Raw genomic sequence first — 25951 nt, 5'->3', positions numbered from 1 at the left:
AATTTATATGTTGTTTACTGGGAAGTATTTCAAATTAGGAACCAAAACGTCATGAATACATATTAGATTGGAAAATATATTTGCCATAGGGACGGGCCAACGTTAAGGCTTATGGGGGCAATTTGCTCCCACAAGCCAAGAAAATATTATATAAAATAAGACCACAAAATTTTTATATGTCCCCATTAAAAAATTTCATTTGCCCCATCATTTTAGAAAATTCACTTGTCCCCTTACTAAAATTCATTTCTCCCATATAACAATATATGATCTAAAAGACTAAAAAATTTATCCCGTCAAAAAGTAATTTTTTATTTTATTATATTTTTTATTTTATGCATTCTCTTTACAATTTAATTTTATCATGTTATATCAATAAATATTTAGAATTATTTTTAGAAAAATATTAATATTTATTTTAAATATAAATTATACCCCACCAATTTATTTTTCTAGATTGTCACTGATTTGCGATGATAAGAATCAAAGAAATTTGTGAAATTTGAGATTTGTCAATTTGGTATTTGTGAAAAGATAGTATTTATTCGTGTTTTTAAGAAATTTACGGTAAAGATAAATGTAAACCTAATAAGTAAGAACTTTAAATAGAAATATATATAAATAACTTCAGCTTTTTTTAAAATACTTGAAACAGTAAAGCATCTGTTGGTTAAAGAACAATAAAGCATCCAGCAACAGTGGTCTGATCAACCAAAAACAAACAACAGTCCGCAGAAAATGCTTTTAAATAAGAAAAAAATTGTAAACTCAATTCAAATCAAATTAATTGGGCCAACTTGACTTTTAAAAACTGGTTGATATTAAATAAGAAAATTATTAAATGATTCTAGTGAATGGGATTATAATCGTTTAAACACGAATTTTTGAGTTCAAGTCCGCAGAAAATGCTTTAAAAACAGCCACCCGCAATTCGACTTACAAATTTGGAATATGGCAAAATTATATAGCAATACTAAAAAACGAATAAAAATATTATTTACTGAAAGCAAAAGCTGCAATGATTCGGGATGAGCCTAATGCTGTCTGCAATACTGGTGATTGGTCAGTTACAGAAAAAATTCAACAAATGCTTATAAAGACTCTATTAGTGAAATAATTAATGAAACTAATCATAAGAAGACATGTAAACACATTATACACACGACACCATTCAAAATGTTTGAATATCTTCACATGTGATTATGTCTAGATTAGTATCATAATAGATATTGATTTAGCTTAATGTGAAAGTGAAAATGCATGGAGGATAGATAGATGGAATCTTGAAGAGTGAAGTGGGAAAGGGACAAGGGACAGGAATTGAGGCATGACATCAGCGTCTCTTTGGTTGCACAAAATATGTGTACGTGGGAAGTGGAAGCACCACACACAAGAATGTCCCCTGCCCCTTTACTTCTTCCAAGAGCCATCTTCTTCCTCACTTCATCATCGTCTTCACCTTCAGCCATCACTCCCACACCAAAGGGTTAGGCTTCAAACCAATCATCTCGCAAGTATCACAATTCTTCCTTCATTCTCTCAGCACTTGTTTCAGAATGCTCTTTCCCTTTACCATACATATTTTTATTCATTAAATTAAAGGGAAAGAAAAGGAAACACAACTCTTGGTTCTCACAGTAATTACATGCGACTTGCAATTTCGACCCACATTTTTATTGGTATCAATACGGCTCCTCTGATTTCATAAAGTCAAATAAATTGTCCTCGTACTTTGGAAATCGAGTGAGCATTTGAGCTGAATTGAATTTGCTACTAATATTAGATTTTGCTTTCGTTATCTCTAATAATTGAATTTGTTGTTTCTTCTGAATTTGGTATTGTTTTTTAAATTTTTGTTGTGAATTATAGAAACTCGTAGAGACCATTTATTTGACGTTATGAAATTAGTGGAATCATGTTAATGCTAATTAAAACAAAGGGACCAAGACGCAAATTAGATGAATATTTAAGGATCCAGTTTCTTTTTTTTAAAAAAAAAAATCGTCATACGCACTTTTTACCTAAAAAAAAATAACAAAAGAGAGTAATTACATGTTAAAAGAAAGGAGAATGACATATTAGTTTAAAGGATCAATTAATTCAAATTAAATTTTAAAGTGTCAAACTTCAAGAATTTATAAGTTTGACTTTCAATTTTATAATTTTATTGTAATAAATTTATAACTTATTTTTAAAATTTTAACATGATTGAATAATAAATAAATTTATTTTTTTATTAAAATTAAAAATATAAATTATAAATTCATCACAATGAATTTGAAAAATTGAGAACAAAACTTATAAATTTTTAAAGTTTAACATTTTAAAATTTATTTTAAATTAATTGATCCTCTATATGTCATTTTTTTCTTAACAGGATGGTGCATGAATTTCAGTTACATTATGTGAAAGCTCAAAAGCAACATTTTTACTTCTTCTGTTTGGCATTACGTAAAAAAATAAACCTGCACAAAGAAATACAATTAATTGCATCAGATTTTCTTTTCAAATTTTCAAAATGGCTATTAATTTATGAAATATAAAATATACCGTTCGTGTCTCGCATTTAATCTATAACGTTGCTAAATTACCAAATTGATGTATTGATGCAGGTGATGCTTAAACTTGTCAGTGGTCCAGGGCGCACAGGTCATTGCTTTGGCGCATATTAAGTATCCACTTTGGAGGCCCATTACTACTTAAATAAAGCAACACATTGTCCGTGACCGTGAGCACTGTAACCAGTGAAAATTAATAAACATGCCAACATGTCCATTCCTATATAAACAGAAACTCAAATCCGTGACTCTAGAAAACGACATTTATTCAAATGCCAAGTTAAAAAACTACACAACATAACTGCACATAGTGTACGTTCAAACATGCACTGCCAGGGATTTCAATGATTCTGACCGAATCTCAACAGGAAACTGCAATGTAAATCACAGCTGGAAAGACTTTCCACATCTTTTTTTAATTATCACAAAATCCTCTCATTTTCCCCTCTTTCTCTTACTCTTACCTTCTCATTTCATTTCACTCTCTACAAAATGGATGAGCTTTTGTCGAAAATAAAGAGGCAATTTTTCACCTTTGACATCATCACAGTAGGATGCTGTCAAGAGAGAGGACAGTGCGGCTAAATTATGGGTCACCATGATTCATGTTTCTTTCTTTCTTTTTTTTTTTCCCCCACTTGGTAGTAAACCAATATCTCATCATCTTCAATTATCTGTACCGTAAGTCCAGCAGCTACAAATTTGACCGCAAGCAACAAAATTGCTTTAATATATAGGAAAATGTTGCCTGTGATGTGATTGCTATAATCTTATCTTAATAGTAATAACGATAACAAAAATAAAACAAAGGATACCAGCTTCAAATGAATATCTTGGCCACAGAACACCTACTAAACAATGGTGAGTTGATTACATATATTTATATATACACATAGACTGATACACATTACCTTTCCTCGAATGACAAAGTGAACTGTATACAGCTAACTAGTGAGAGAAAAACCACCCTTTTTTCTGTAACATTCGGACACGAAGATAAAAACTACACACAGGACGTAGAAACCACAGCAGGGATCAAAATGGAAAATAAAAGACAAGACCAGCTATCGACTCCTTTCCGTTGTTATTACCTTCTGTGTCATCATCTCCACCCCATGGAAAAATAAAACGTCTGGGGTTAATGTTAGCATTGAGAGTGAGCGGTCAAATAAGATCAGTTCTACACACGTGTTGTCAGGCAGCTGGTAGTTGGCACACGACAAAGTTGTAATACATGTGTTCTTACGCTACAATCTTTAACCTGTCAGAATAAATCAGATACACAAAAAAGAATGCTTAGAATTGGTATGCGAAAGTTTCATCAAAACATGATTGACTAATGATTACCTGCATGGCTGCTAATGAGGACAAGAAATCCTTGCATTGTTCAAGCAAAAATTTTTCCTTTGTGGTCACTTTTACAAGTTCCGCCACCAAGGAGTTAGTTTCTTCCACCTGCTAGCAACAATTTAAGATTCTACCACTGAGTGCCAAGGTGTTGGGGTAACATACGGATAGAAAAGAATTATATACGCATATTTTTGCTTTATCACCTTTGACAAAAGAGAGTATATTGAGGATGCCATTGACTGCATCACATCAACTGCTGAACCCACAGCGTCCTTCAGATTTGGTACATCAGCCTGGATTTTTTAAAAAGGAAACAAGTTAGGTAAAGTGACAGTCTATTTTAATAGGTGTTGTATATCTAAAGAAGTAGCACATACTATCGCTTTTTCAACAACAGGAAGACGGAGGGTACTGGCCCTTAAAGCTTCAGTTGCTCCAAGCAAAGAGCTGGTGTGATCTTTATCTAGAAGTGCCCACTCTTCCAAATAAGGCATCTATGTGAAAAATCACAGCAGACTTTGAGAAGTAAGAGCAGAGAGAAGAGGGAGGTGAGACATGGGATAGAGAGATTAGGGAGGAAGAAACTAAAAATTTACTCAAAACTGATGACTTCCTGTCAAGATTATGACAGTGGTCTTTCAAGCGGTGTAAAGAGCCCAGGGAATAAATGTGTAAAATGAATATATACACTAAATCCCCACTCTCCACCTGAACTCGGTCTTTCATTCCTTATTGGTATCAACCTTTTAGCGAGCATCTTACCACCAGAAACAAAGATGCAGAGGTATCCAGTTCAATTTTATCATGCATGCTACTTTTAAAAAGCTACATGCGTTACTAAAGAAATATTTGTCGAAGATGAAAGCTCTGAATCTTACCTGTCCCTTTAGGATGGCAGTTATCTTCAACTTTTGCCTCAACAATAGCAACTTGATTCTTTTAAGTATGACTGAATGCCGAAGTTCTGAGATTAATACCCATGCATTCCACAAATGTTTCTGTCACCAAAAAAAAAAGGCTACAGTGTGTAGTACGAATCGCTTAGCTATATTTTTAGAACAGAAAACATAACAGCCATTGCCATTACAAACCCAAGTGCAGAGAAACAAGTTTTTGTTATAGTGTGACCAAATCATAAGATTAAGACTTCAAAGCATTGTGTTAATATAATCTAAAGACAGCAAAGGATCAGTGAAATTGATTGGGTATTGCCAAATATTAAACCAATGGAGCATATCATGAGACCAAAAAAGCTCAACTTGAGTCAACTTGGTCAGAGCCCTAATTCCAAGGTCAACATAGTGATAGTCAAGTTTTGCCACCCATCAAGTACCACAAGGTAAACCAAGATATTTCTACCCACCGTTCAATTAAGACAGAGCAAGTCTGTTAGAGTACCAAGAAGACAAGTCATACTGTTTAATCACTTGATAGTTGATAGCAGTTTGGCAATACTTCAAAGTGAATTATATGCTGGTTAAATTGAAAAGGCACAAAAGAATCAAAGGTGAGCGAATAAGATTGCAACCATAAGGACCACCAAGAGTCATCAAACATTAAAATGTTCACGAATGTTAAAAAAAATAAAACTAAATTAGTGCGTATTTCTCATCACAAGAATGCAAAAGGTAGTCAATATGCTCCTTAAGTCATTACAAAAACCATCAAAAGACTATCTCTGAAGGTATTGCCAACTGAACATTTCACGTTGAAGCATAAAACTTGAAAAGAACTCCTTTTGTCATCCTTCTGTACAGGCTGAACCTTTCTCTCCTGATTCTGCCATTAATTGCAAATTGGAATAAACAATGCACTGGCAGTCCATTTGCAATCTGTAACCGAGAATCCCTATATGAAGTTGAGGCTTCAAAAGTCCTTTAAGAGCTAAAGCTATTCACCTTCACTTAAAAACAATAATATCCTTCACTAGCTGCATTTCCTAATCAATCCTTCTTCTTTTGAGCGAAATTTGTGATACTGGGTCAGGTTTGTCACTTATTGTTTAAAAATGCATTTTAAAGAAATATTGTAAAATGATATAAACCATATAAATCTAAAATTCTAAATCATTTGTGAAAGCATTCAATATGATACAAAATAAGGCCTATCTGGGATATTCATATCAATTACAACTAATAAAAACTATGGTATAAATTAAAGTTTGATTTTTAAGACTTATGAACTATTATCATACCTCTGCATTCAGTTTCTGAATCTTCAAAGTAGCATCTTCCCTGGCATTAATAAACCTCCACTGCAAATACCGATTATATAAAAGCCTCAACGTATGCGCATCAAATATTCGATCCTCCCCTATCTTCCCTCTCCGAAGATCAACAGAGAAACTCAGAATTGAAGGTGCACTACTAGAATTGCTGTTGATAGAGGAGGCAACCGCACTTCTCACCCGAGATGGACTAGGCATCCCCCTAGAAGGTGACGATGAAGCAGATGCCCAAAGTTTACTAGGGGATGCAGGACGAGCCGTTCCCCTAATTGGGGAAGCCATAGTTCTTGGTGATGATAATGTGCCATCACTATTGAACCTTTTTAATTGAGTCAATTTTGCTGGTACCCCATTTCTCGCGCCAGGGCTTGTTGATAAAGGTGAACCTGGATCCTGCAAGCGGCGTAGGCGGCTATTAGTTTCCTGCCAAAACCTCGCAGATACGACAATGCCACGAGGTCCACCTTTCACCTTAGAAGCCCCACCACTACCATCTTGAGCTCCTGAAGTGCTACCAGAGGAAACACTGTCCGTATCAGATGTGTTGAGATCAGAAGGCAAGGAAGACTCGTTCACTGAATTTACATCGGGGGATTGCTGTGCAGCCTTGAGTAGCTCAACTTTGCCCAAATCCAAACTCAATCCCCCATCAAAAGATGCCCTTCTACCGTCATCCATCATCGATTGCTGCAATGCCCGAACCACTTTTCCATATCCATTTCCAAGAAGCTTCTTCTTATCACCAGTGCAGTCCACACTCGTTGACAACTGATTGGAACTTGAATTTGTCTGCCGAGTCCTACCCGGCCATCGATGCTGCTCCATGGGTCTCGAGTTCTCTCCCTGATCTCCTCCGCCGTCACCCTTACCTCTAACAGGAGTTGACCTCCGTCGCTCTGGCGTAGCCTTTCTGGCATTACTCGAAGTCGGCGTCGCCGCCTTGGTCTTGCTAATCGGAAGCGAAAATGCCTCCCCTTGAAACGAAACCGATAAACTCCGAGTAGACGTGACCAAAAGCTTCGTAGCTGCCGATACATCACCAACATTGCCTTGCCTGGAATCGGGAAGAGGCGTCACAGACCTAGGCGTCGTTCCGGGCCGCCGACGGTCCACTGATTGGGAGCGTTTGGGCAGCGCAGAGGCCAGCGGGGTCGATGCAGGAGTGGAATTGGTGGAGCGTGAAAGGAGCGGTGACGGACATCTCCTAGATGAAGAAGACGACGAAGTCGAAGTCGAAGTAGAAGTGGAGGTAGACGGAGAGGGAGACATGTACCTAGAAGAGACCTGCCTGCCCTTGGGCCTTCGGGGCACGGTGCCATTGTCTTTCTCTGAAGGTAGGAGCGGGGGTCTCAACGGATTTTGGCGGTTTTGTGATTCTTCCTGTTGCCTGGAGGAAATCTTGCCGTTCAGCGGGTCAGTCGAAGCTGCTTCAGAAATAGCAGCCACCATCATAGAACTTGACAATCTCGTTCTCACATTGCCTCTAAAATCAAGGGTTTCATTCCCAAACCCCAGCTCCTTCCATGGCCGATTCCGTGCGGAGAGATCAAGAAATTACAGAAAAGTTAGGAATCAAGAAAAGGGTGGGCGCAGGGCAAGATTCAACCGTTCAGAGGACCAGAGGAAGAAGAAACAGTGACGGGGTATCTTGCTTGCTGGTTGTGGATTGAAATAGGAGAGGGTTGAGAAAGCGAGAGTAGGTAAACGAGATTCGAGGGAGTGGAGAGTCTTGCAGAGAGGAAAAAGCTTTTGGGTTTTGGATTTTGTGGATGTTAGGAGGAACGTTATGTTATATTAATGACGGTTTATAGTACTAAATCGCTACTTAAGGCTGTTGTTTTCCCAGTTTCGCTGACTCAAAAAATGTAATTTATTGGGTCATTGTTAATACGCCGGTAATGTAGTTGTGAGCTGTAAATTTCTTAATAACTTTAAAATAAGTAACCGTCAACACACTCCAAATATCCCCCAAATTATACAATTTAAGTAACGTGGCATTTGGAATTAAAACACCAATAAAGCAACGGTTTAGTAATGCGAAAGTCTTGGGGCCAAAAAGAATGTAATACGATATTGAAGTCATTCTCAGGATGTGGAGAGGGGAGAAAAAAGGCATTTTGCGTAGTCATGGTTGGCCAAAAAAAAAAATCCCATTGGACATTTAAATTTAATATTGAATGTATGAAATGACTTGTGATAAGTTTTATCTTTTTATTAGAAAATTAAAATAGGTGTTAAATAAAGATAGCACTAAAAAATGGAAGTAAATTTAAAACATGAATTAATTCAGTTACTTTAATCAGTATGTCAAAATTAAGTAATTTCATTCTATTCTATAAATAGAGATTCAAAGAGCATACTCCCTCCGATTGTTAATTTATGGCACCTTCTACTAGAAAGATTTTTTTTAATCATTAATATAAGATACATGAAAGATTATTTATTATTATATTTTAATTTTAACCCTATTATAAATTTAATTTTATATCCCCTATATATTGTGTATCTCTCTTCCTTATTTTTTAATACAATTTTTGGTAAAGTTAAAAAAATATTTTATTTTAAAATATATTTAATAAATTAATTATCATTCATTAGTTCTAGTGCATTCAGGAGAAGTGGGAGCATTTACCATATATAATTCAACAAATATGCAATATATAAGTTATCTCTTTCTTTATGTGTTTTAGAGAATTATAAAAATCTATACACTCACTATGAATCAAGTTGTTAAGCTTACAAACTTAAGTAAACTCGTAATGAAAATATAAATTTAAATCATATACTTAGATCATAAATTTGTGATAGTTTATCACTATTAATAAATAGTCATTAAATATATGTGATTAAATAATTAAAATATAAAATATAATCATAATTTAACTTAAATATATTTTAAATAGAAATTATTAAAATTAAATCTATATATATTGATAAATTATCATATCCAATGTAAAAAATTTTAAATAGGGCAATTTATTTTTTTGTTTTTAAATTTATTAATATTATTTTTTTTAGTTTTATTTTTCTTTGAATGATGCCTGCCACTTTTATAAACTGAGTATTACATATATGTACATGACTCATTTAATTGGATAAACAATTAACAAGTTTAACAGATTTAATTGAGTTTACATATAGTTTAAGTTTACAAGAAAGTTAACATAATTTTATAAGTTAAAAATATAAAAAATGTAAATTAAAAAAATTAACTCTTGAGTTTAATTGAATTTGTATATGAGATAAGTTTATGAGTAAGTTGAGGTGATTTTAAAAATTAAAAAAAGTAAAAATGGTGAACTCAAATAGTAAACTTGAGATTTGACAACCATGCTCCGAACAATGTAACTTATTTCAAATGTGATTACATCTAATTAATTTAAGAGGATTAATAGCTAAAATTAAAAATTTAAAAATTTGAGTCACTTGAAAAATATTTTTAATGAAACAAATAATTTTTATGGATGAAGCAAATAAATCATTCTCTGCATTACACCCTCTTTTATACAACTTTATTTTCACAAGGGCTTGTTTGTTTGTTTTTTTTTTTTTTTGCCAAATTAAGAGGGTTTGCAGTTTGAACCCACACGCCGTTTATGTTGACATGAAATTATATAATTTAAGATACCACGAAAAAAAAAGATATGTGAATAATAATATTGATAACAAAATAAATGAAACATTTTATTCCTTAAAACAAAACAAAAATGACGTGTGCATTTCTTAGTTATCAAAACTCTTTCTAATTCAAAATTTAGGGACATTTTTAATTCTTATTATTAGTTTTTTTTTCAATTTAACCAAAGAAACATAACTAATTAAAATTGGCATGAGTAGTAGAGGCTTCCATCACTTAAACAAGTTGGATTCTCTATCATTGGTAGAATCAATTCCTTATACTTACCCAAAATACTAGAATTTATCATAATAATACATGTACATCTTACAACTGAAAAATACAGCATTGACACATAGTTTGATGCATAAAAAATGAGCAAAAGATAGTCTGGAAAAAAAGAAAATCTTTAAAGTAAACCTCACTGCTCACCCAAAATATTAGAATTTATCATAATCTTTTAAGATATGAAGAAAGAATTTCTTAATCTTATTTATAAGTCATTAAATTTTTATTAGAAATTTGAACAAAACTAAAACTCATAAATAAGATCAGAGAAGTAATTTTTTATTTTACAATTAGTCCTAAAAAAATGATGTTGGAATAACTTTAATAAGAAAAGTATGTCATCAATGTTACCATTAATACTCAACACAAAATCGATGACATATTGTACTATTTGTGAATCTTCAACAGTTCAACTCGTTTATCAGACTTATATACAAGACATGGATTTCACGGACAAAAAAATACAACAATAGTACCTAGAGAGAACTGCTCCAACAAGCTGTACAAGACTTTGATGTTTCATTCTCGTAAATTGCATCACGTGTATAAAATGTTTGAATATAATAATAAGCAAAAACGATTTTATACACACAAACTTATAATTACTTGAAAGATACATGATACTCCAAAGTGACGTAAGTTAGAGAGGTTACTTCAACGAACTAACCAGTAACCACTACAGTTGTTGATGATGATTCCAAAAAGCTTTCACATTATCAACCACAATTCCCATCTCTGCTTAATTGTGATTTTTGCAAGCCAAGCTACATGACTCAATTTATTTAATTATGGTTATTATTATTGGCTTTTATTAGTGTGACCACATATATTATTAAGATGCCCTATCTCTTTCTGTCTCCCTCATTCATATTGCAGGCTTTGAAAGCTTCTTAATTATTTAGTTATTGGTTCCTTATTAATTAGTTAATATCATCTTGTCTGTCTCCTGTATGTGTTCCATGGTTCTGTGCATTTCGTCCGCTTTATCTGACCTTTCACTCATTTGGACTCATTGGCGTTTCTTTCACCTTTGGATTCAAAAATGAGGTGATGCGTTTTTAAATGTCACTTGGAAATTAATTCTGAAATTGTTATTATATATCCTTTTTTTCGTGTTCGCCTCTCTTTCTTCAATGTTTTTGAATACTTTGATATACACCTTTTACTGACTTTTCATTCTTTTTGACTGATATATATTTCACCAAAGCAACCAAATATGAGATTGGCCGGATCTAAAAATTCCACCCATTCTTGAATCCTTTTTCCCTCACTTTTGCTTCTCGAACAGTTTACTTCTTGTGTGATAAGTTAGAATAATTATTAATTTTCAATAGATTGTTATCTCAAACACACAATAATTATCTTTATTATTTGTAATGGAGGGGATGATGGAGTCCAAAGAGGAGCAAGAGAAGGAAGTTTCAGATACAATATTGATGCATATAGTATTTCTGAACTATTGTTATTAATGGATTAATTCTAAGCAAGATAAGTTCTAATGAGATATTTCATTTTATTTTTAGTGTAAACATTTTATAAATCAGTTGTAATGAGAAAGTGGCTTAATACTCCTCAAGTGAAATCTAAAATTCAAGGCTGCGTGACTGTGTGAGATAATATTTTCTCTCTAAGCATTTTAAGGTTGTCTCTCCTCAGTAGTTATTCTCTCCAATTTTATTTATAAAATATTAAAATAATTTTTTAGTTTTATTTATAAAACTTGTTATTGATCTTTTGTTATAAATTTATCATTTTAACTATTAAATATTAATAAAAAAATACATTATTAAAATATATATATTAAAAACAAAATTTAAAAATTTATTAAATTTTTAGAAATAATCAATAAATTTTAAAATTTTTGTTGATTTCTGTAAAATATATTAAGAGTAATTTATAAATCTGAATATTTGTTTTGGAAGTGAAAGGTTGACTCTCATGTGACACTTGTCATGTTTTGGGGGGAAAATAATTAATAAAAGCGCGGTATCGTTTCAAGTTCCAAAGTATTAACTATGTTGAAGGAAGTATTGTGGAAAAAATATTTTGGCATGTTATTGTAGAGCAAAGCTCTGATGACAAGTGGAGTGTTAAGGTTTGTTGTAACTTGTACGTAGAATTTTTTTTTCCTTGGCAAAAATGTTGTACGTAGAAATTGATCGTGTGTATTTTGAACTTGTTAAATTATGACAAGCTCATATGTCGCCGTGCGTGATCATATTATGACAAGCCAATTTGCATCATTTGCGTCATTTTGTAAAACATTCCTTGAATTATAATTGCACAATCCACTTTACTTAACTACTTGGAAACCGATCATTCCAAAAGGCTACAATGACTAGACACCAAGAAATAACTCTTTAAATGGAATTAATTAGTTCTGTTAAATTTTGATTTAATCATTGCAAATATTTACCGACATGTTTGTGCATGCTATCAAGTTGTTGTGGTAAATAAAACGAAATTCTTTTTTTATTGGGGCTGGTTTATAATAATTGTTGGATTAAGTAATGCTTGATTAAAGAAAAGGGATGGGATAAGTGATGAGAAAGGCAAATATAATAATGTGTTGAGGGCATGTGACTTAAAGGACACTCAAAATGTGAATAATATTAATAATAATAAAAATAATAAGAATGATGATGATTGATTTAAAAAGTGAGTCACCCACTCAAAGTATGTCCGTTCATGGGGTCCCTATTTGTTCGCTTGGAAACTGATTATGGAATATAGAATGATCCAATCCTTTGCCCCAGTATCTTTCCAGCATTTTTAATATTTTTTTAAAAAAATGAAAATATGAACAAAAAATGTTTATCATATCTCCATTACCAAATAATATAAATTATCGGACAATAACATAATATATAAGATGATAATCATGGTCTTTTAACAGCTAATTATTTTATTGAGGAAACTAAAAGTGAGTTACAACTCAACTACTTATGGGGCTTTCCATTTGGCGGCTATTTTATACGCTCTTTTTTGAAAATATGCTTATTATAATTATTTTATTTCATGGAGTTAATATACCTTCAAGCCAAAGACTTCAAAGATTCCTCTTTTTCTATTTGCCCACCTTAAGTTTTGAGCACTTCAAGAACCTTTTTTTTTTTCTATTATAAAAAAAAAAAACTCAGTATCCTTGTCATTGCTTTGTTCATCAATGCCTCAAGTTATTCACACACACTAACTATTAGCTTCTTTCTGGTATTTCCTGTATTGTTTTAAGCACTTAATTTATGATGACATAGCAATAATTTGTGCATGGCACTTTTTTTATATTAAATATAGAAGATTAAACCTTAAGAAACATTCCAAGAGGAGATTTAGGAAGATATATAAGAAGATTGGTTTATAAGCAGAAGCTAAGCATATATAAACTTGAGTGTAAAGTTTAAATGGTAAATAGGGAATAGAATGATTCTTGAAAGGAAGAAAAACAAGGTTGAGAAAGACAAGTTACTTGTATAACTAAATATTCTTGTCAAACAGTCATTTATTAGTGTGCTGTGCACTGTAATCAAATCATTCGATTGGAGGATGAACAAGATTCCATTACATTCCAGCTCTCTTCATTTATTTTTTCATATACATACTTGAAACTGAGGAACAATTTAGATGCAAAACAAGGCACCCAAACGTATTGTTGAATCTAATGTTGCCTTCCTCTTGTCCAACTACTTCATGAGCCACAACTTGTAACCATCACCATATTTACACGCCCCATCAAAATGAGATGTTTACATAAATTTTTTCTGTACCTCTATGTTGATTGAGTTATTTCTTTTTTCTGCTAACTTGTACCATGTTCTTTCTTTCTTTTTTAGCACCAAGCATAAAATTGACTAATGAAAAATGGACTGTTTGACAGGCGACGGGAGAGACATGAAAAAGAACTAAAATCAGATATGCTTAATTTCATCTCTTTATTATTAAAACTTTATTGGTTTCTAATGCCTAATCATTTCTCAAAGTAAAAATTAGCTTGAGAAGGGGAAAAACCATTGTATGCACGTCCCTTATGAGAGGAAACCGGGAAGCTCTTTTATATATAGGAATATGGCAATTTAGAGAGAAATTTTCAGAATCCAATACATAACTGATGATCTAGTAGTTCCAAACAAAAATAAAACAAAAAAATTAAAAGTCTAAAATTCCTCCATCCCTCTCCATGAATACCCAATAGCCTTCTAACAATACTGCCATTGAAACAAAACAAAGAAAAAAACTAGTGAGAAACTCATTGTCAAACAGAAAATGACACAAAATAACTGGCAATCATAAGCAATGAGAGTCACAGATAGAGAAGATATTAAAGCAGCGAGATACTATACTGACAAATTCTGAACACATATATAACTTAACAAAGCCAATTTTTTTGGCATTGTTACGAAAACACTGCCTGCAACACATGAGCCCGTATTTCCTAACCAATCCATGTGGGTTTCCACACACTCGTCTGCAAAACAAACAATAAGATTAACACCATGATCCACAAAAATATTCAAAACGGTTGAAATTAAAAACCAAGTGATCATGAGTGTAACATCATCAAATTTAAACCGGATTAATTAAGCATGAATTAGAGTAATATGAGTTTATTAGTGAAGTTTGTCGCCAAAGAGGTCTAATGGATGTGTTTGATTATTTTTCTAGTCTTAAACATGGATCTGAAGGAAGTCAGGTCACCTAAAAATGAAAAAAGAAAGAAAATCTATCTGTGGCATGCGCCGCGCTTTTTTGCCGTAATAAGATCACGAAATGATGTAGATAAAGAGAAGAAACAAAGGTATACAAAGGAGGGACGAAAATGCTTCGCCAAGGCTTGAGGAATTTGAACATTGGGAGTATTTGGAGTTTATAAACATTAAAGATAAGTTTCCTACATTTAAATCTTCCTACCTTTTTTCATTTTTTTTAGTGTTGGAAGTTAGGATTTAATTGATAATGATTATTTTCAATCTATATAGATTGTGAATCCGAACCCATTGTTTTAAATAGAGTTAAAGGGAGTAGATTGAGCTAGTAAAACTTGGTATTTATGTATTTATGAAGATTGGTGGTTGGAGAGCATTTAATATCCAAAAATTCCACATAAATATGTTAGTTAAGGCAATGTGACTCCATTAATGACCATTAAAGAGCTCAATGATGTTAATCAAAGTTAGGAAAAGCTAAGAAACTTTATGGATATTTTTATTTGAGTAGAAAATGAATCTTGAGCATAAAGAAGTATTGAGTTACTAGTGAAAATTAGCCCGAAAGTGAATATTGATGAACTTCATTGTAATTGATTGTAAAGTAATCATTTTGGTATCATTCAAACTTTTTAAAAGCTTTAGGAGTAAGTATTTGAAGGGTGACCTTTTAAAGGTTTGAGGTAATTGGGGGAATTCTATCTTGTGTTTTTGTATGTTAATTAATTTATTGATTGATATTTGATAATTGAATTGTGAGAGATTGATTAAAATGCAAATGTGACACAACTTATTTAAAAACCCCACTATAAGGTGGTTAACTAATGTAGTTCAATGATTTTAAAAATTTTAGATTTTAATTATAGTGAATGTGTGAGGTACAATGATTTTAAAAATATAGAATTCAATGATTTATTTAATTTGGAGTTCAATGATGTGAATTGTGATAGGGTACAATGATTATATATGAGAGGAGTTCAATGAGAATGTATTTAAAAAGTTCAATGACTATTTGAAAATGTGAAATTCAATGAGATTGGTGGTGGAGTTCAATGATTTGTTTGTGTATAATATGTGATTATTATATATGTGATTAAGCACAACCGTATGATGATGCATGCTTGATTGTTAAGTAAATACATGCTTAAATTGTGCATATATGTGCATTGCATAATCTTGAGAGGTGAGAACTCACCTAGAAAGAGGAGTAGAGGATTAAGTCCACGTGGTAAGGTTCTTATCCGAGTTGATAGCTTGCTTGGATTATTATATGTATATTGTCCTACTTATTTAATGAGTGACAATCCCACTGGTTCAATAAGGAAGCTAGTATAAGAAGAATGACACCTCATAGTATGAGAAAATGGGGAAAACTGTGAGCCACAAGTGAGTTGAGAGAATCTTGGCCTAGTAACCCCTCACACATGTTTAGGCTTTAAGAAGTCCTAGATTATAGACTATCTCAATGTGTTATAACCCACAGTTTCATGTTAGAGGAATAAAGAGGATATTAAGAAGGTGTGATCATGTATGTAGTGAAAATGAGCACATGGTTGTTATATTGTGCCCCTATTGATATATAACTAGTGAAAGCCGTGTCCTTTAAGAAAGGCCATTAATTTGATTTATATATCTCGAACATGTATTATTATGAATGAGAAATGTAGACATATGCTTTAAAACCATGTTATATGACTTGATATATTGATCATTACCGTATGTGTGTGTCCTATTAAAAATGAAAAGATTAAGCTATGCTTGTAAATATGTTTATGTTTGAATTGGTTTATTAAATTGCCACTTGCATTTAAATTAATTGACATACATTAGTATGAGTTAGTTGGACTTTAGTTACTAAATAGTTGTACTCACCCCGTTATCTTTAATATTATAAGAAATAGCTCAAGAGAATCAAATAGAGGAAAACAGTCCAAGGCATAAGATTGTCTTCCTATAGTAGGCCTCTTTTATCTTGAGTAATTATGTATATATAATGATTAAAATTGCCAACTAGCATTAATCTATTTTGGTTTTTACTTGCATTATGTGTTTTGTGAGTTGTAAGTGTATTTTAGCTTTAGGGAGTGTGTTTATGAAATGTGATATTTGTTATAAGGCCAAAATACTAATGTAAGTAAGAATTTGACATATTATGTCATGTTTATGAAATATTTGATAAAATAAGTGATTTAAACTCTCCCTTCTATTTTTGAAAATTAAGGGGTAGAGCGTTAAAAATGTGAATTATACATGTTATGTGCAAGGTGGTGTGTTTTATGGTTTCATTTTCGTCTATTGTAAGTGGTCTAAGTGGTGTCAATAGCTTTTGGCTTTTAGCTTTTGGTGAATGATTTGGACACTTAGTTTGTGAAAAATATTGTAAAAAGTATAAATTTTGAAAAAAGTGTCCAAATTTTGAATGAATAATGATTTAGTCATGAAATCCAAGCTTGGAAAGAGCTTTTCGTAGACACCTAGTTCATGTTAATCGAAGTTAAATAGAGGAATGAGGCGTGTCGAAAGTTGCCTTGGAAGCTGTCAAATTGATAACAAAAATCTATTGTCATGAAGTATCTAATGCGCCGCAGTGCCTTGTGTAATAAGCTGTGGTGCATGGCACGAAGGCGAATTAGCTATGGCGCTTGTTCAATGAGCCGCAACACACGCCCTAGAAATAACATAATTGCATTGTTTTATGACTTTTAAGTAAATGTATTGATTTCAGAAATAATCCCTTGCTTCCGCATGGTTATTAACTTTGATTTGTCAATTATAAAACCTTTCAAAATGGTTTTGGTCTTGAAAACTTGAGATCCCATCTTTTGAAATATTTGTAAACTTGGTAAACATGTCTTTACTTTAAGCTAATATCTATAATTATAGAGATTTGGAGTTAATGTTGATTTAAAAGGAAGGATATTACAATGAGCAATAGCAAACTTCACTCAAGCTTCATAAAGTAGATTTAACATCTAATGTGAGATAATTTTGGCTCTAACCAGATGCAGTTCAGTGAAGCAATATCATCTGTGCTTGCCAATGTCCACAAGAGAGAAAACCACATAATGTGTTTGATTCATTCCAAACATAGTGTTTGATTCAACAGAGGAAAGTTTAATGGAGGATTTTTTGATAGAGGAAAGGTCCTTGAGGGGTTAATGATCTTTCCAGGGGAGAATCCTCCATTCATTTTGCTTTAACCAATAAAGAGGAGGGAATAGAATATCTCCCATTCCATCCAATCAAACACATCAAATAATGAAAAAATAAATCCATACATCAGTTGTTCACAACTTAAGAACATTATACTATCATTACCAGTTTACTAAGTAGTAAAACAAACAATCAAATATCATCATTGCAGTTTAAAACAATTATCTCCACCCAATGAGCACACACATCACCTTTATATCAACTAGGGCTGTGCAAAAGTCTTTTAGTCTTGTTCAACCTAGTCTGACATGAGAAGGTCCGGTCTTATTCGATCTTGTTAAAAAATGATCCTTTAGGATTGAAAAGACAAAAAAGATCAGACTGTTTCTTCAGGTTAGACTGGATAGGAGACTGGGCATCTAGACCACTTGATCCAGTCTGGTCCTATTAAATTTATTTAATATAATTATAATTAATTCATTAATTATTTATAATAATAAGTTAATACTATTAATAATTTAATAAGTCTGGTTCCTGGTATGGTCACATGCTCAAACTAATAATTTAATAATCTAGACTACTTGAATTGTAACTGAAATATTTTTTATTATAAATTATTATGAATTTATTATGATAATAAGTGTTTTTATTATCGTTATTGAGTTTATTAGGTTAAAATGGATTATTGCCTCTCATATAGGAAAAAAAATAAGTGAATATTGGACTAACAGGACCAGTCTCCCAATCTTATGGGCCAAGTCCAATTCTGTTAATCTTCAAGTTATTATTAGATCAAACCGATCTACGGATTGCCTAATCTAGTCCTTTTCATGAAAGAGACCAGACTTAGAGTTAGGCTAAAGTCCAGTTCCGTCTAGTCCTTTATGCAGCCCTAATATCGACGAATGCAATATTACTTGAGTATAACAAAACCAAAGTATGCAAAATTTAAAATGTTGAGGCCCCAAGAGATAGACTCAACAAAGCAATCTATTTAACATTATTATGAGAAAAATAGATTAAAAAGAAAAGAACTTCTGTAAAGGGTGTCCTAAATTAGGACTTAATCATCAGACTAACTATAGTGAATCAAGGACAAACCCAAAAAGATTATCGTATAAGAGATTAATCTAAATAAATTCTTAACATGTATTTTCATAAACGATTCAACACAAAGGGATCCCAAGTCTTTAACATATTTCAAAAACTCATATCATTCAATTAGACATATGCAAAAGCATGATAAAGGAAACACATCAACATGGGAGAAGAGCTTCCCCCTTTATTTTCTCTCTATGCCTTACTCCACAATACATATATACATATTCACAACATGACCCTTAGCCACTCAAACCCTTTTATAATTGGCAGCGGGGGCCAAGGTCTCAATCACATTTATCACAGTGACTAGTATCTAATTATCATACTCTATATATCATCTATTCATCAATAACCCATCATATGCACGAATTTTCCTTTTCATTCATATATAATTAATATCAACTGCTTATCCTTAGATATTAAAAATACAAGGGGAGACCATAACAATATTCAAGTTCTCAAATTAAGCAAATATTAACTATTTTCACTTGCACAAATATTTTAGCCTATTAATGTAGCACAAGCATCCAACCACATTTTCAAGGGCCCAAAATACATTTTCCCCTACACAAACCGATAATGCAAGTGGATCAAGAATATATTATCCTAATTGGCAATATCATAAACTAAATACACATATCAAAATAAAAAGAAAAAGGACTACTTCAAGTGATTACTATCACTTGGCCTAATGCTCCTTTCCTCTATTCTTCTGAGATAAGCTAGCTCCTGAAATATGTTAAAAGGAAGGGGTGAGTACAAACACTCAATAACCAAGGTACATCTAAGTTATACAAATGTATGATAATTATTCATGAATGCAAGTGGCCAATAAATTTATCAAGGTGATCATGCAAATAATTACATTAATAACATGTTAATCACATTAACATTCAACTTATGTGAATAATTTCAAGAATAAAGTCAAGTACAAAATTTACACAAATAGCCACATATACATTATTTGCATAATTACTACATGTTCTTATTTATATAATTATAATTATATTTTTAACATAGCCATCAATCACTCAAATGGCATAATAATAATAATAATATGCATGATGAATCTTTCCCTTATATCCCCCCTTATTTTTTCTGACATGAAATTCGTGGGCCAACAATCGAAATGGATCGTCCATGTGGTGAGACTACCCAAGACCTTAATCATATCATGAGGGGCTACTGGGCCAGGGTTACCTTACTCACTTATGAACACGGTTTCCCCCAAATCACACATTATGGGGTGTCATACTCAAAACTAGCTCTACCCAAAATTCTAGGTAGGCCAGTAGGGTCAAATTCCTTAATAGGAACAATGTTATAGTACCTTATAAGGTAAGTACCAGCTATAACCCCCAGAATTATTGGTTAATAGCCAAGTATTATATGGATTTTGCATAACCGCTAACTCCTTCACTAAGGCGAACTCCCGCCATATGATCATACTTATGAGAAAATACATTTCAAAAGCTCATATATATAATTCACAATTATCTCACATGCTCATCAACTTTCTTGCTTAACAAACATCAAGAATCATCATATTTTAATCATGCCTCTTGCATTAATTTTTATATTATCATAAAAACCATATTAGCATCATATAAAACTTAACATGCTCAAATACAATTCATCACTATACATAATCCACAATTTATAATTAAGGATGTACACATCATCATCAACTATCAATCTCATTACTCACACCAAGTTACAATTAACTTGGTCACAAATCATGGAGTCTCAACCAAGCCACATGCATTACAAGCAATCATTTTAAAATTTAGATATATACATATATATATATATATATCTTTTTTTTACTGACATAATTAATTAATTAATATACAAATGTATAAAATAAATTTCTTCCGGTTACCTCAACCTTTGAGAGGTCAAAGGTTACCCTTCAAGTTACAACACTTCCAAAACTTTCTAAAGCTTGAATGGTGTCAAAAGGAAGTTAATCTATAATTGATCATGTCCCAATGTGTCAATAATATTATTAACACAATTTTCACTCATACTCTAACACCTAAGTATTTATTTTATTTTATTTTATTTTTTTAAGACCTTAGTCTCAGCCTTTTAAGTTTTAAAATTTAATTTCATGTATTTAAACCTATCTACTTGGTTCAATAGTCCCTTTCACAATAATTTTATTCAAATAATTTTTTAATGTCAAAATTTTCCTTTTTATTTCAAAAATTCGCACATAAAAAATATCCAAAAATTGCAAACTTAATTTCAAGCTTAGAATCATTATTCTACAGCCATAATAATTTATTTTTTTATCTCAAATAATCATCTAAATATCAATAAATTAATTTATATTTTTAGATTTAACCAAAAATCTACCCATAGGGATTTAGGGATAAATTCAAATGCCTCAAATTTCAATTTTATCAACAAAATAATACTCTAAAATATTTATTACACTACTAACAACCTCAACAACTAGATTTACTCATAAAAAATTCATCCCTCTTTCAAACCCTAAGTTTTTCAAAATATTAAAATCTGCAGTTCAAAGGAAAAAATGACTAAAAAATATTTAGAACACTTATCTAGTTTTAGAATACTTAAAATCTCATCTGAAGTATCTTATTATGGAGCTTTACCTTTTAAATCAACTCCTACCGCCATAGCGTCGCTCGCTCTCTGTGTGCGAAAGCAGAAACGAAAAGGAAGAAGAGAATGAAAAGCCAAAAGGTTTTGTTGGCCTTTTTAAAAATAGCATGGGTCCCATAGCTTTTGCTCCTCACCTTTTCTTTTGTCTTTTAATAATAATAATAATAATAATAATTCTATTTTCTAAAAAAAATTATAACTTAAAATTTGGATTTATACTAAATTAAATCTAATAATAATTTCTTAAATAAAATTATTTATATTTAAATATTTCTCTAAAATCATTCATTTGCCCTTGATTAACTTAATTAATCTTGGATTAAATTTTAGGATGTTACAACTTCAATTGCTAATATACTTATAATCAGAAACACAAAGCAGTGATTCAACCATTGCTTTACTGATTCAATGATAACTTGACACTTGAAATAAACGCCTTTAAAAATATGCCCAAATGAAGGTAATGAGAAAAGGCAAGCCAAATCCATAATATGATGAGTTGAGAAATACAAAATTTCCTTTACCAGGTACTAGAGTTAGGATCGTAGTTCTTAGGATGAGAATTCCACACATTAGAATACCCCATCTAACAAGAAGACAAGCTTCAGAAACAAGAAAATGTGAGGGCAAGAAGAGAACCCTAGATGCTTAAAAACCTATTACCCTAATCTTGTTGTTCATTACCTTCTAATATAGTCACACCAAGATGGTGTCATATAAATAAGTATTACTATTACAATTATTCAAAAGCCTGGATGGTTAGCCCAATCTCCTACTTATTTTGTTTATCTAGTGTTTATAGTAGGGATGAAAATGAGATGGGTCAAAACCAAACTAAAGTAAATAAAATTAATAAAAGTTCAAAAGTTGAAAAAGAATTTAAATATTCTTATATTTTTTTGATACAATAAGTATAAGTTGGTCATGGTAGAAACTATTCTTCTTAGGGCATAGTGGGCAAAAGATAAATCCATCATCATCATTATAGGGTTTTTAATAGGATTGCATAAATACCGGGCTGAATCAAGTTGGATGCCAACCCAAAGTCTAGTCTAAATGGAGATCAGGCTAGAATTTTCAGTTTGAGGATTGGTTCAGTCTTATTAAACTCGACATCTAGACTAGGTTAGACTTGATCCACCGGATTACGAGACCTTCCTTTTTTCTAAAAAAAATTGAGCCAAACAACATCATTGTCCTCTTACCTTGTTGAGCCTTCCAAAGTGAACATCATTAAGGCCAGATTTTTTTTCTTTAATAAAGGACCATGACTAATATCTAGAAACAAGATAGATTTTGAGTAGTTTGAGCAAGGCAAGAAAACTTGAAACAAGAGAAGTAATAGAACAAAGCATGCAAAAATGGAAAATAAATCATTGGAAATGTAGCTAAAAAAGAAAAACTAAAAAATACCTTTCAGTTGCCGACACCATCGCTGGAAAAGAAGAGAATGCACGATGAAGAAGGCTAAGCCCAACGATGCCCAAAGCATTTTAAGGAGAGACAAAGAGTGACAGTTGACAAGGAAAGGCAGAGAGGTGAGTGAAAGCAGCTAAGGCAAGCAAGATGGTGAGATAAGAGATTGAGTGCGAGAGGCGAGAGTGATATTAGATATGAGTCTGACTATTAATCAATTATATTTTATTTGTAAATAATATAATTATTTATTATTTAATATTAGGAAAATAATAATCTAGACCGGGCCAAACTAATTAGTCCCAAACATCAGTCTCTAGTCCAATTTGACCCGAAAGTGGAGTCTGACCTGATCAGTCTAGTTTTTCTCTTTGGTTCATTTTCTTGGACGGAGTCAAACTGAATTGAACTAAACAGGTTGGGTCTGGAGTTTTTTTGCACAGCCCTAGTTTTTAAATGTCATTTTCTCTTTGAAAAAAGTGTCATAAAAATGTACTTTAATATTATAGATTTGGATCATTATCATCATCATCATTAATTTTTTTTTAAATAATGATTGGAATTAATTCTAGTCTTTATTTTCGGGCAAGCCGTTGATTCAGAACAAAGGAGATAGATGCATCAAGAATAGGTTTTCGGAGCATAAGTTGCTAGATAACATAAGTTAATGTCTTCAAATCAAATTACAGATTTTTTAAATACCACAAAAATGCATAAGATGCATCCATATACCCTCAATAATTGGACTTTACAGAGAAAACAAGCAACCAATTATGTAATTGAAAAAGAAAAAGAAAAATTTGATACAACACCTCTTGAATATGACCCTTTCACTATTGTTTCAAACATAAAAGATCAACCATGCTAAAAAAAAATAGGAAAAATAGTGACGAAGGATCATTAGAGGAAATTTATATCAGTCAAAAATTACTTACTATTAAAAATCAAATGAAAAAAGCTTGAATAAATTTTTGTTAATTTTAAATAAATTATTATTAAAACCAGAATGAATATATGTTGATAAAAGATTATTTTAAATTGACAAATATTCATTTGAATTTTGACATCAAATAATCTTTAACTAATATAAATTTTTTTAGTGATTTTTGATTGATATTTTTCCAAAAAAATCACAATGAAAAAAACCAATAATTGCGAAATCCCAAAGTTATCAGGATATACCCAGCAACAAAGAACCATGCATATTCGAATGAACATCAACACCAACGGCACAATTTCTTACACACGCCGTAATTTCAAAGCCTTGGCTCAATCGAACAAAAATCTCACCTTAATCTCAAGCTTCAACTCCACCGATAGTGACTGTAGGAAGCTTCCTTTACACCGAGTCTGAGAATCCAACGCATCTTCTCTTTTTGTTTGCTCTCATAACTAAGAGTTCCAATAAGCCAGCCTATCTTGTCCAACAATCGCTAACAGAATATGCTCATGCCACCATCAGTAGGAGCCGTTCGAACATTTTAGAAACGGAGTTGCTACAGAGTTAGTTGAGGAGAAGGTTGAAGATTCAAATAATGGATTTTGAAAAGGAATGGAAAATACGGAGGAATGTGAGGATGAGTGATAAGCATGGCAGCCATTGTTGTCGAAAAGAAGGCAAAATAGTAGTCACGCTGTGGGTTTGGAAAAGCAAATGAAATGACATATAAGGAGACAGCGCCACTCATTTCTTAGAACTTTTTTATTTTTAATTAATTTTTTCATTTTAAAATATAAAAATATTATATTAAAGAAATATGCTTTGTAAGTCTATAAAATTGCATAATCAGCATTATAGTCAGAATTTATATTAATATAATTAACAGTGTTAAATTTATAAAATTAAAAAGATTTTTATAATATTAAATGATTAAATTAAAACCTTATATAAAATTAAAGGATTAAAAATATATTTTAGTCTAAATATTTCATGCTTATTGTTGAAATAAAAGTTAATTGGTTGAAGGGATCGAACCACAACTTCCTACTTATAAGGGTGCTTATTGCAAATCCTAAACAATGCAACTTTTTAACAATCGATACATTTAAACTAAAACACAAAATAAGGGGACAGTATCTAATGTAATGTCTTTTATAAATACAAATTTTACTTTTTTAATTCAAAAAATTATGCAAGGGCCCTTGCCCTCCTTAAATTTACCCTCACTACATAAATTTTGCTTAGAGTTAATAATTTAAGTGAGTTGAGCTTATTTAAGCTCGATTAAATATGTTTAAACTTCTTGAAAAATCCAAATAATTAAGTTTAGTTTGAATTTTTTTAGTTTTCAGCCAATTCAAATACTTAAGTTATCAAATTTTTATTTTTAAAATTAATTGTAATTTATTTTTTACTTTAAATTTAATTATTTTTATTTTATTTTGAGATATTTTATAAATTAAAAATAATAAAAATATGACAATATAAATATTTTTATTTTTTTAAAAAAATTTATAACAATTACTCAAATATATATGATATATTATAGTATATATTTGAATATAAAACGGCTTAAAAGTTAAAAAATTATTAATATTTTATATATTTTTTAAAATAAATTTTTTGTATTCAGCTTAATTTTAACAGATTCAAACATTAAAAAAATATTGTTTCACTAGGTTTGACTTTAAATTTTTTTTGTACTTATTCGCTTTGGCCATCAAACGTAGCTTGAATTACCCTTTGGATTTGATTGGAATATAGATAAACTTTAAATAAAAATAATTAAAATTTTTATTTTTACGTTTTGAGTTAAATTTTATTATGAATTAAAATTAATAAGTTTTTTTTTACTATTTAATACTATAAACTTTTTTTTTTTTTTTTGCTTGTGTTTTGTCGGCAAATTTACGCCACCCTTGGACGGTCGAGATTAGAAATTTGGTATAGATCCTTCATATCCCGGCC

General features: G+C 31.4%; 1 protein-coding gene and 1 pseudogene across 2 annotated transcripts; both read right to left on the bottom strand.

Annotated features, from left to right (window-relative positions):
* Window positions 1–3370: 3370 nt before the first annotated feature.
* On the bottom strand, window positions 3371–7905 carry LOC129286599 (QWRF motif-containing protein 2-like). Of its 2 annotated transcripts, XM_054922548.1 has the most exons (6): window positions 6103–7905; window positions 4787–4906; window positions 4286–4402; window positions 4112–4201; window positions 3906–4013; window positions 3371–3819 (listed from the first exon to the last, which is right to left on the bottom strand). In XM_054922548.1, exons 1-6 carry the CDS (start codon window positions 7585–7587, stop codon window positions 3739–3741), a joined length of 2001 nt encoding a protein of 666 aa, XP_054778523.1. In that variant the 5' UTR covers window positions 7588–7905; the 3' UTR covers window positions 3371–3738. The 2 variants fall into 2 exon arrangements, with proteins under 2 accessions (XP_054778523.1, XP_054778524.1); XM_054922549.1 differs by lacking the exons at window positions 3371–3819; window positions 3906–4013; window positions 4112–4201; window positions 4286–4402; window positions 4787–4906 and adding an exon at window positions 4913–5740.
* Window positions 7906–14288: 6383 nt separating this feature from the next.
* Window positions 14289–22213, bottom strand: LOC129286081 (40S ribosomal protein S29-like; annotated as a pseudogene).
* Between the last annotated feature and the right edge of the window lie 3738 nt (window positions 22214–25951).

The sequence above is a fragment of the Prosopis cineraria genome, unplaced genomic scaffold (genome assembly GCF_029017545.1).
Source record: "Prosopis cineraria cultivar Desert tree isolate PC_DT_omini unplaced genomic scaffold, ASM2901754v1 PC11, whole genome shotgun sequence".
NCBI classification, from domain to species: domain Eukaryota; kingdom Viridiplantae; phylum Streptophyta; class Magnoliopsida; order Fabales; family Fabaceae; genus Prosopis; species Prosopis cineraria.
This window is presented reverse-complemented; position numbering and strand designations above follow the sequence as displayed.

Coding starts and splice junctions, on each gene's coding strand:
- LOC129286599 (XM_054922548.1), bottom strand. CDS start 7,587: ATGATGGTGGCTGCTATTTCTGAAGCAGCTTCGACTGACCCGCTGAAC. Junction 4,907..6,102: donor TTCAGAAACTGAATGCAGAG/GTATGATAATAG, acceptor TTTTGGTGACAG/AAACATTTGTGGAATGCATG. Junction 4,202..4,285: donor CTGTTGTTGAAAAAGCGATA/GTATGTGCTACT, acceptor TAAAAAATCCAG/GCTGATGTACCAAATCTGAA.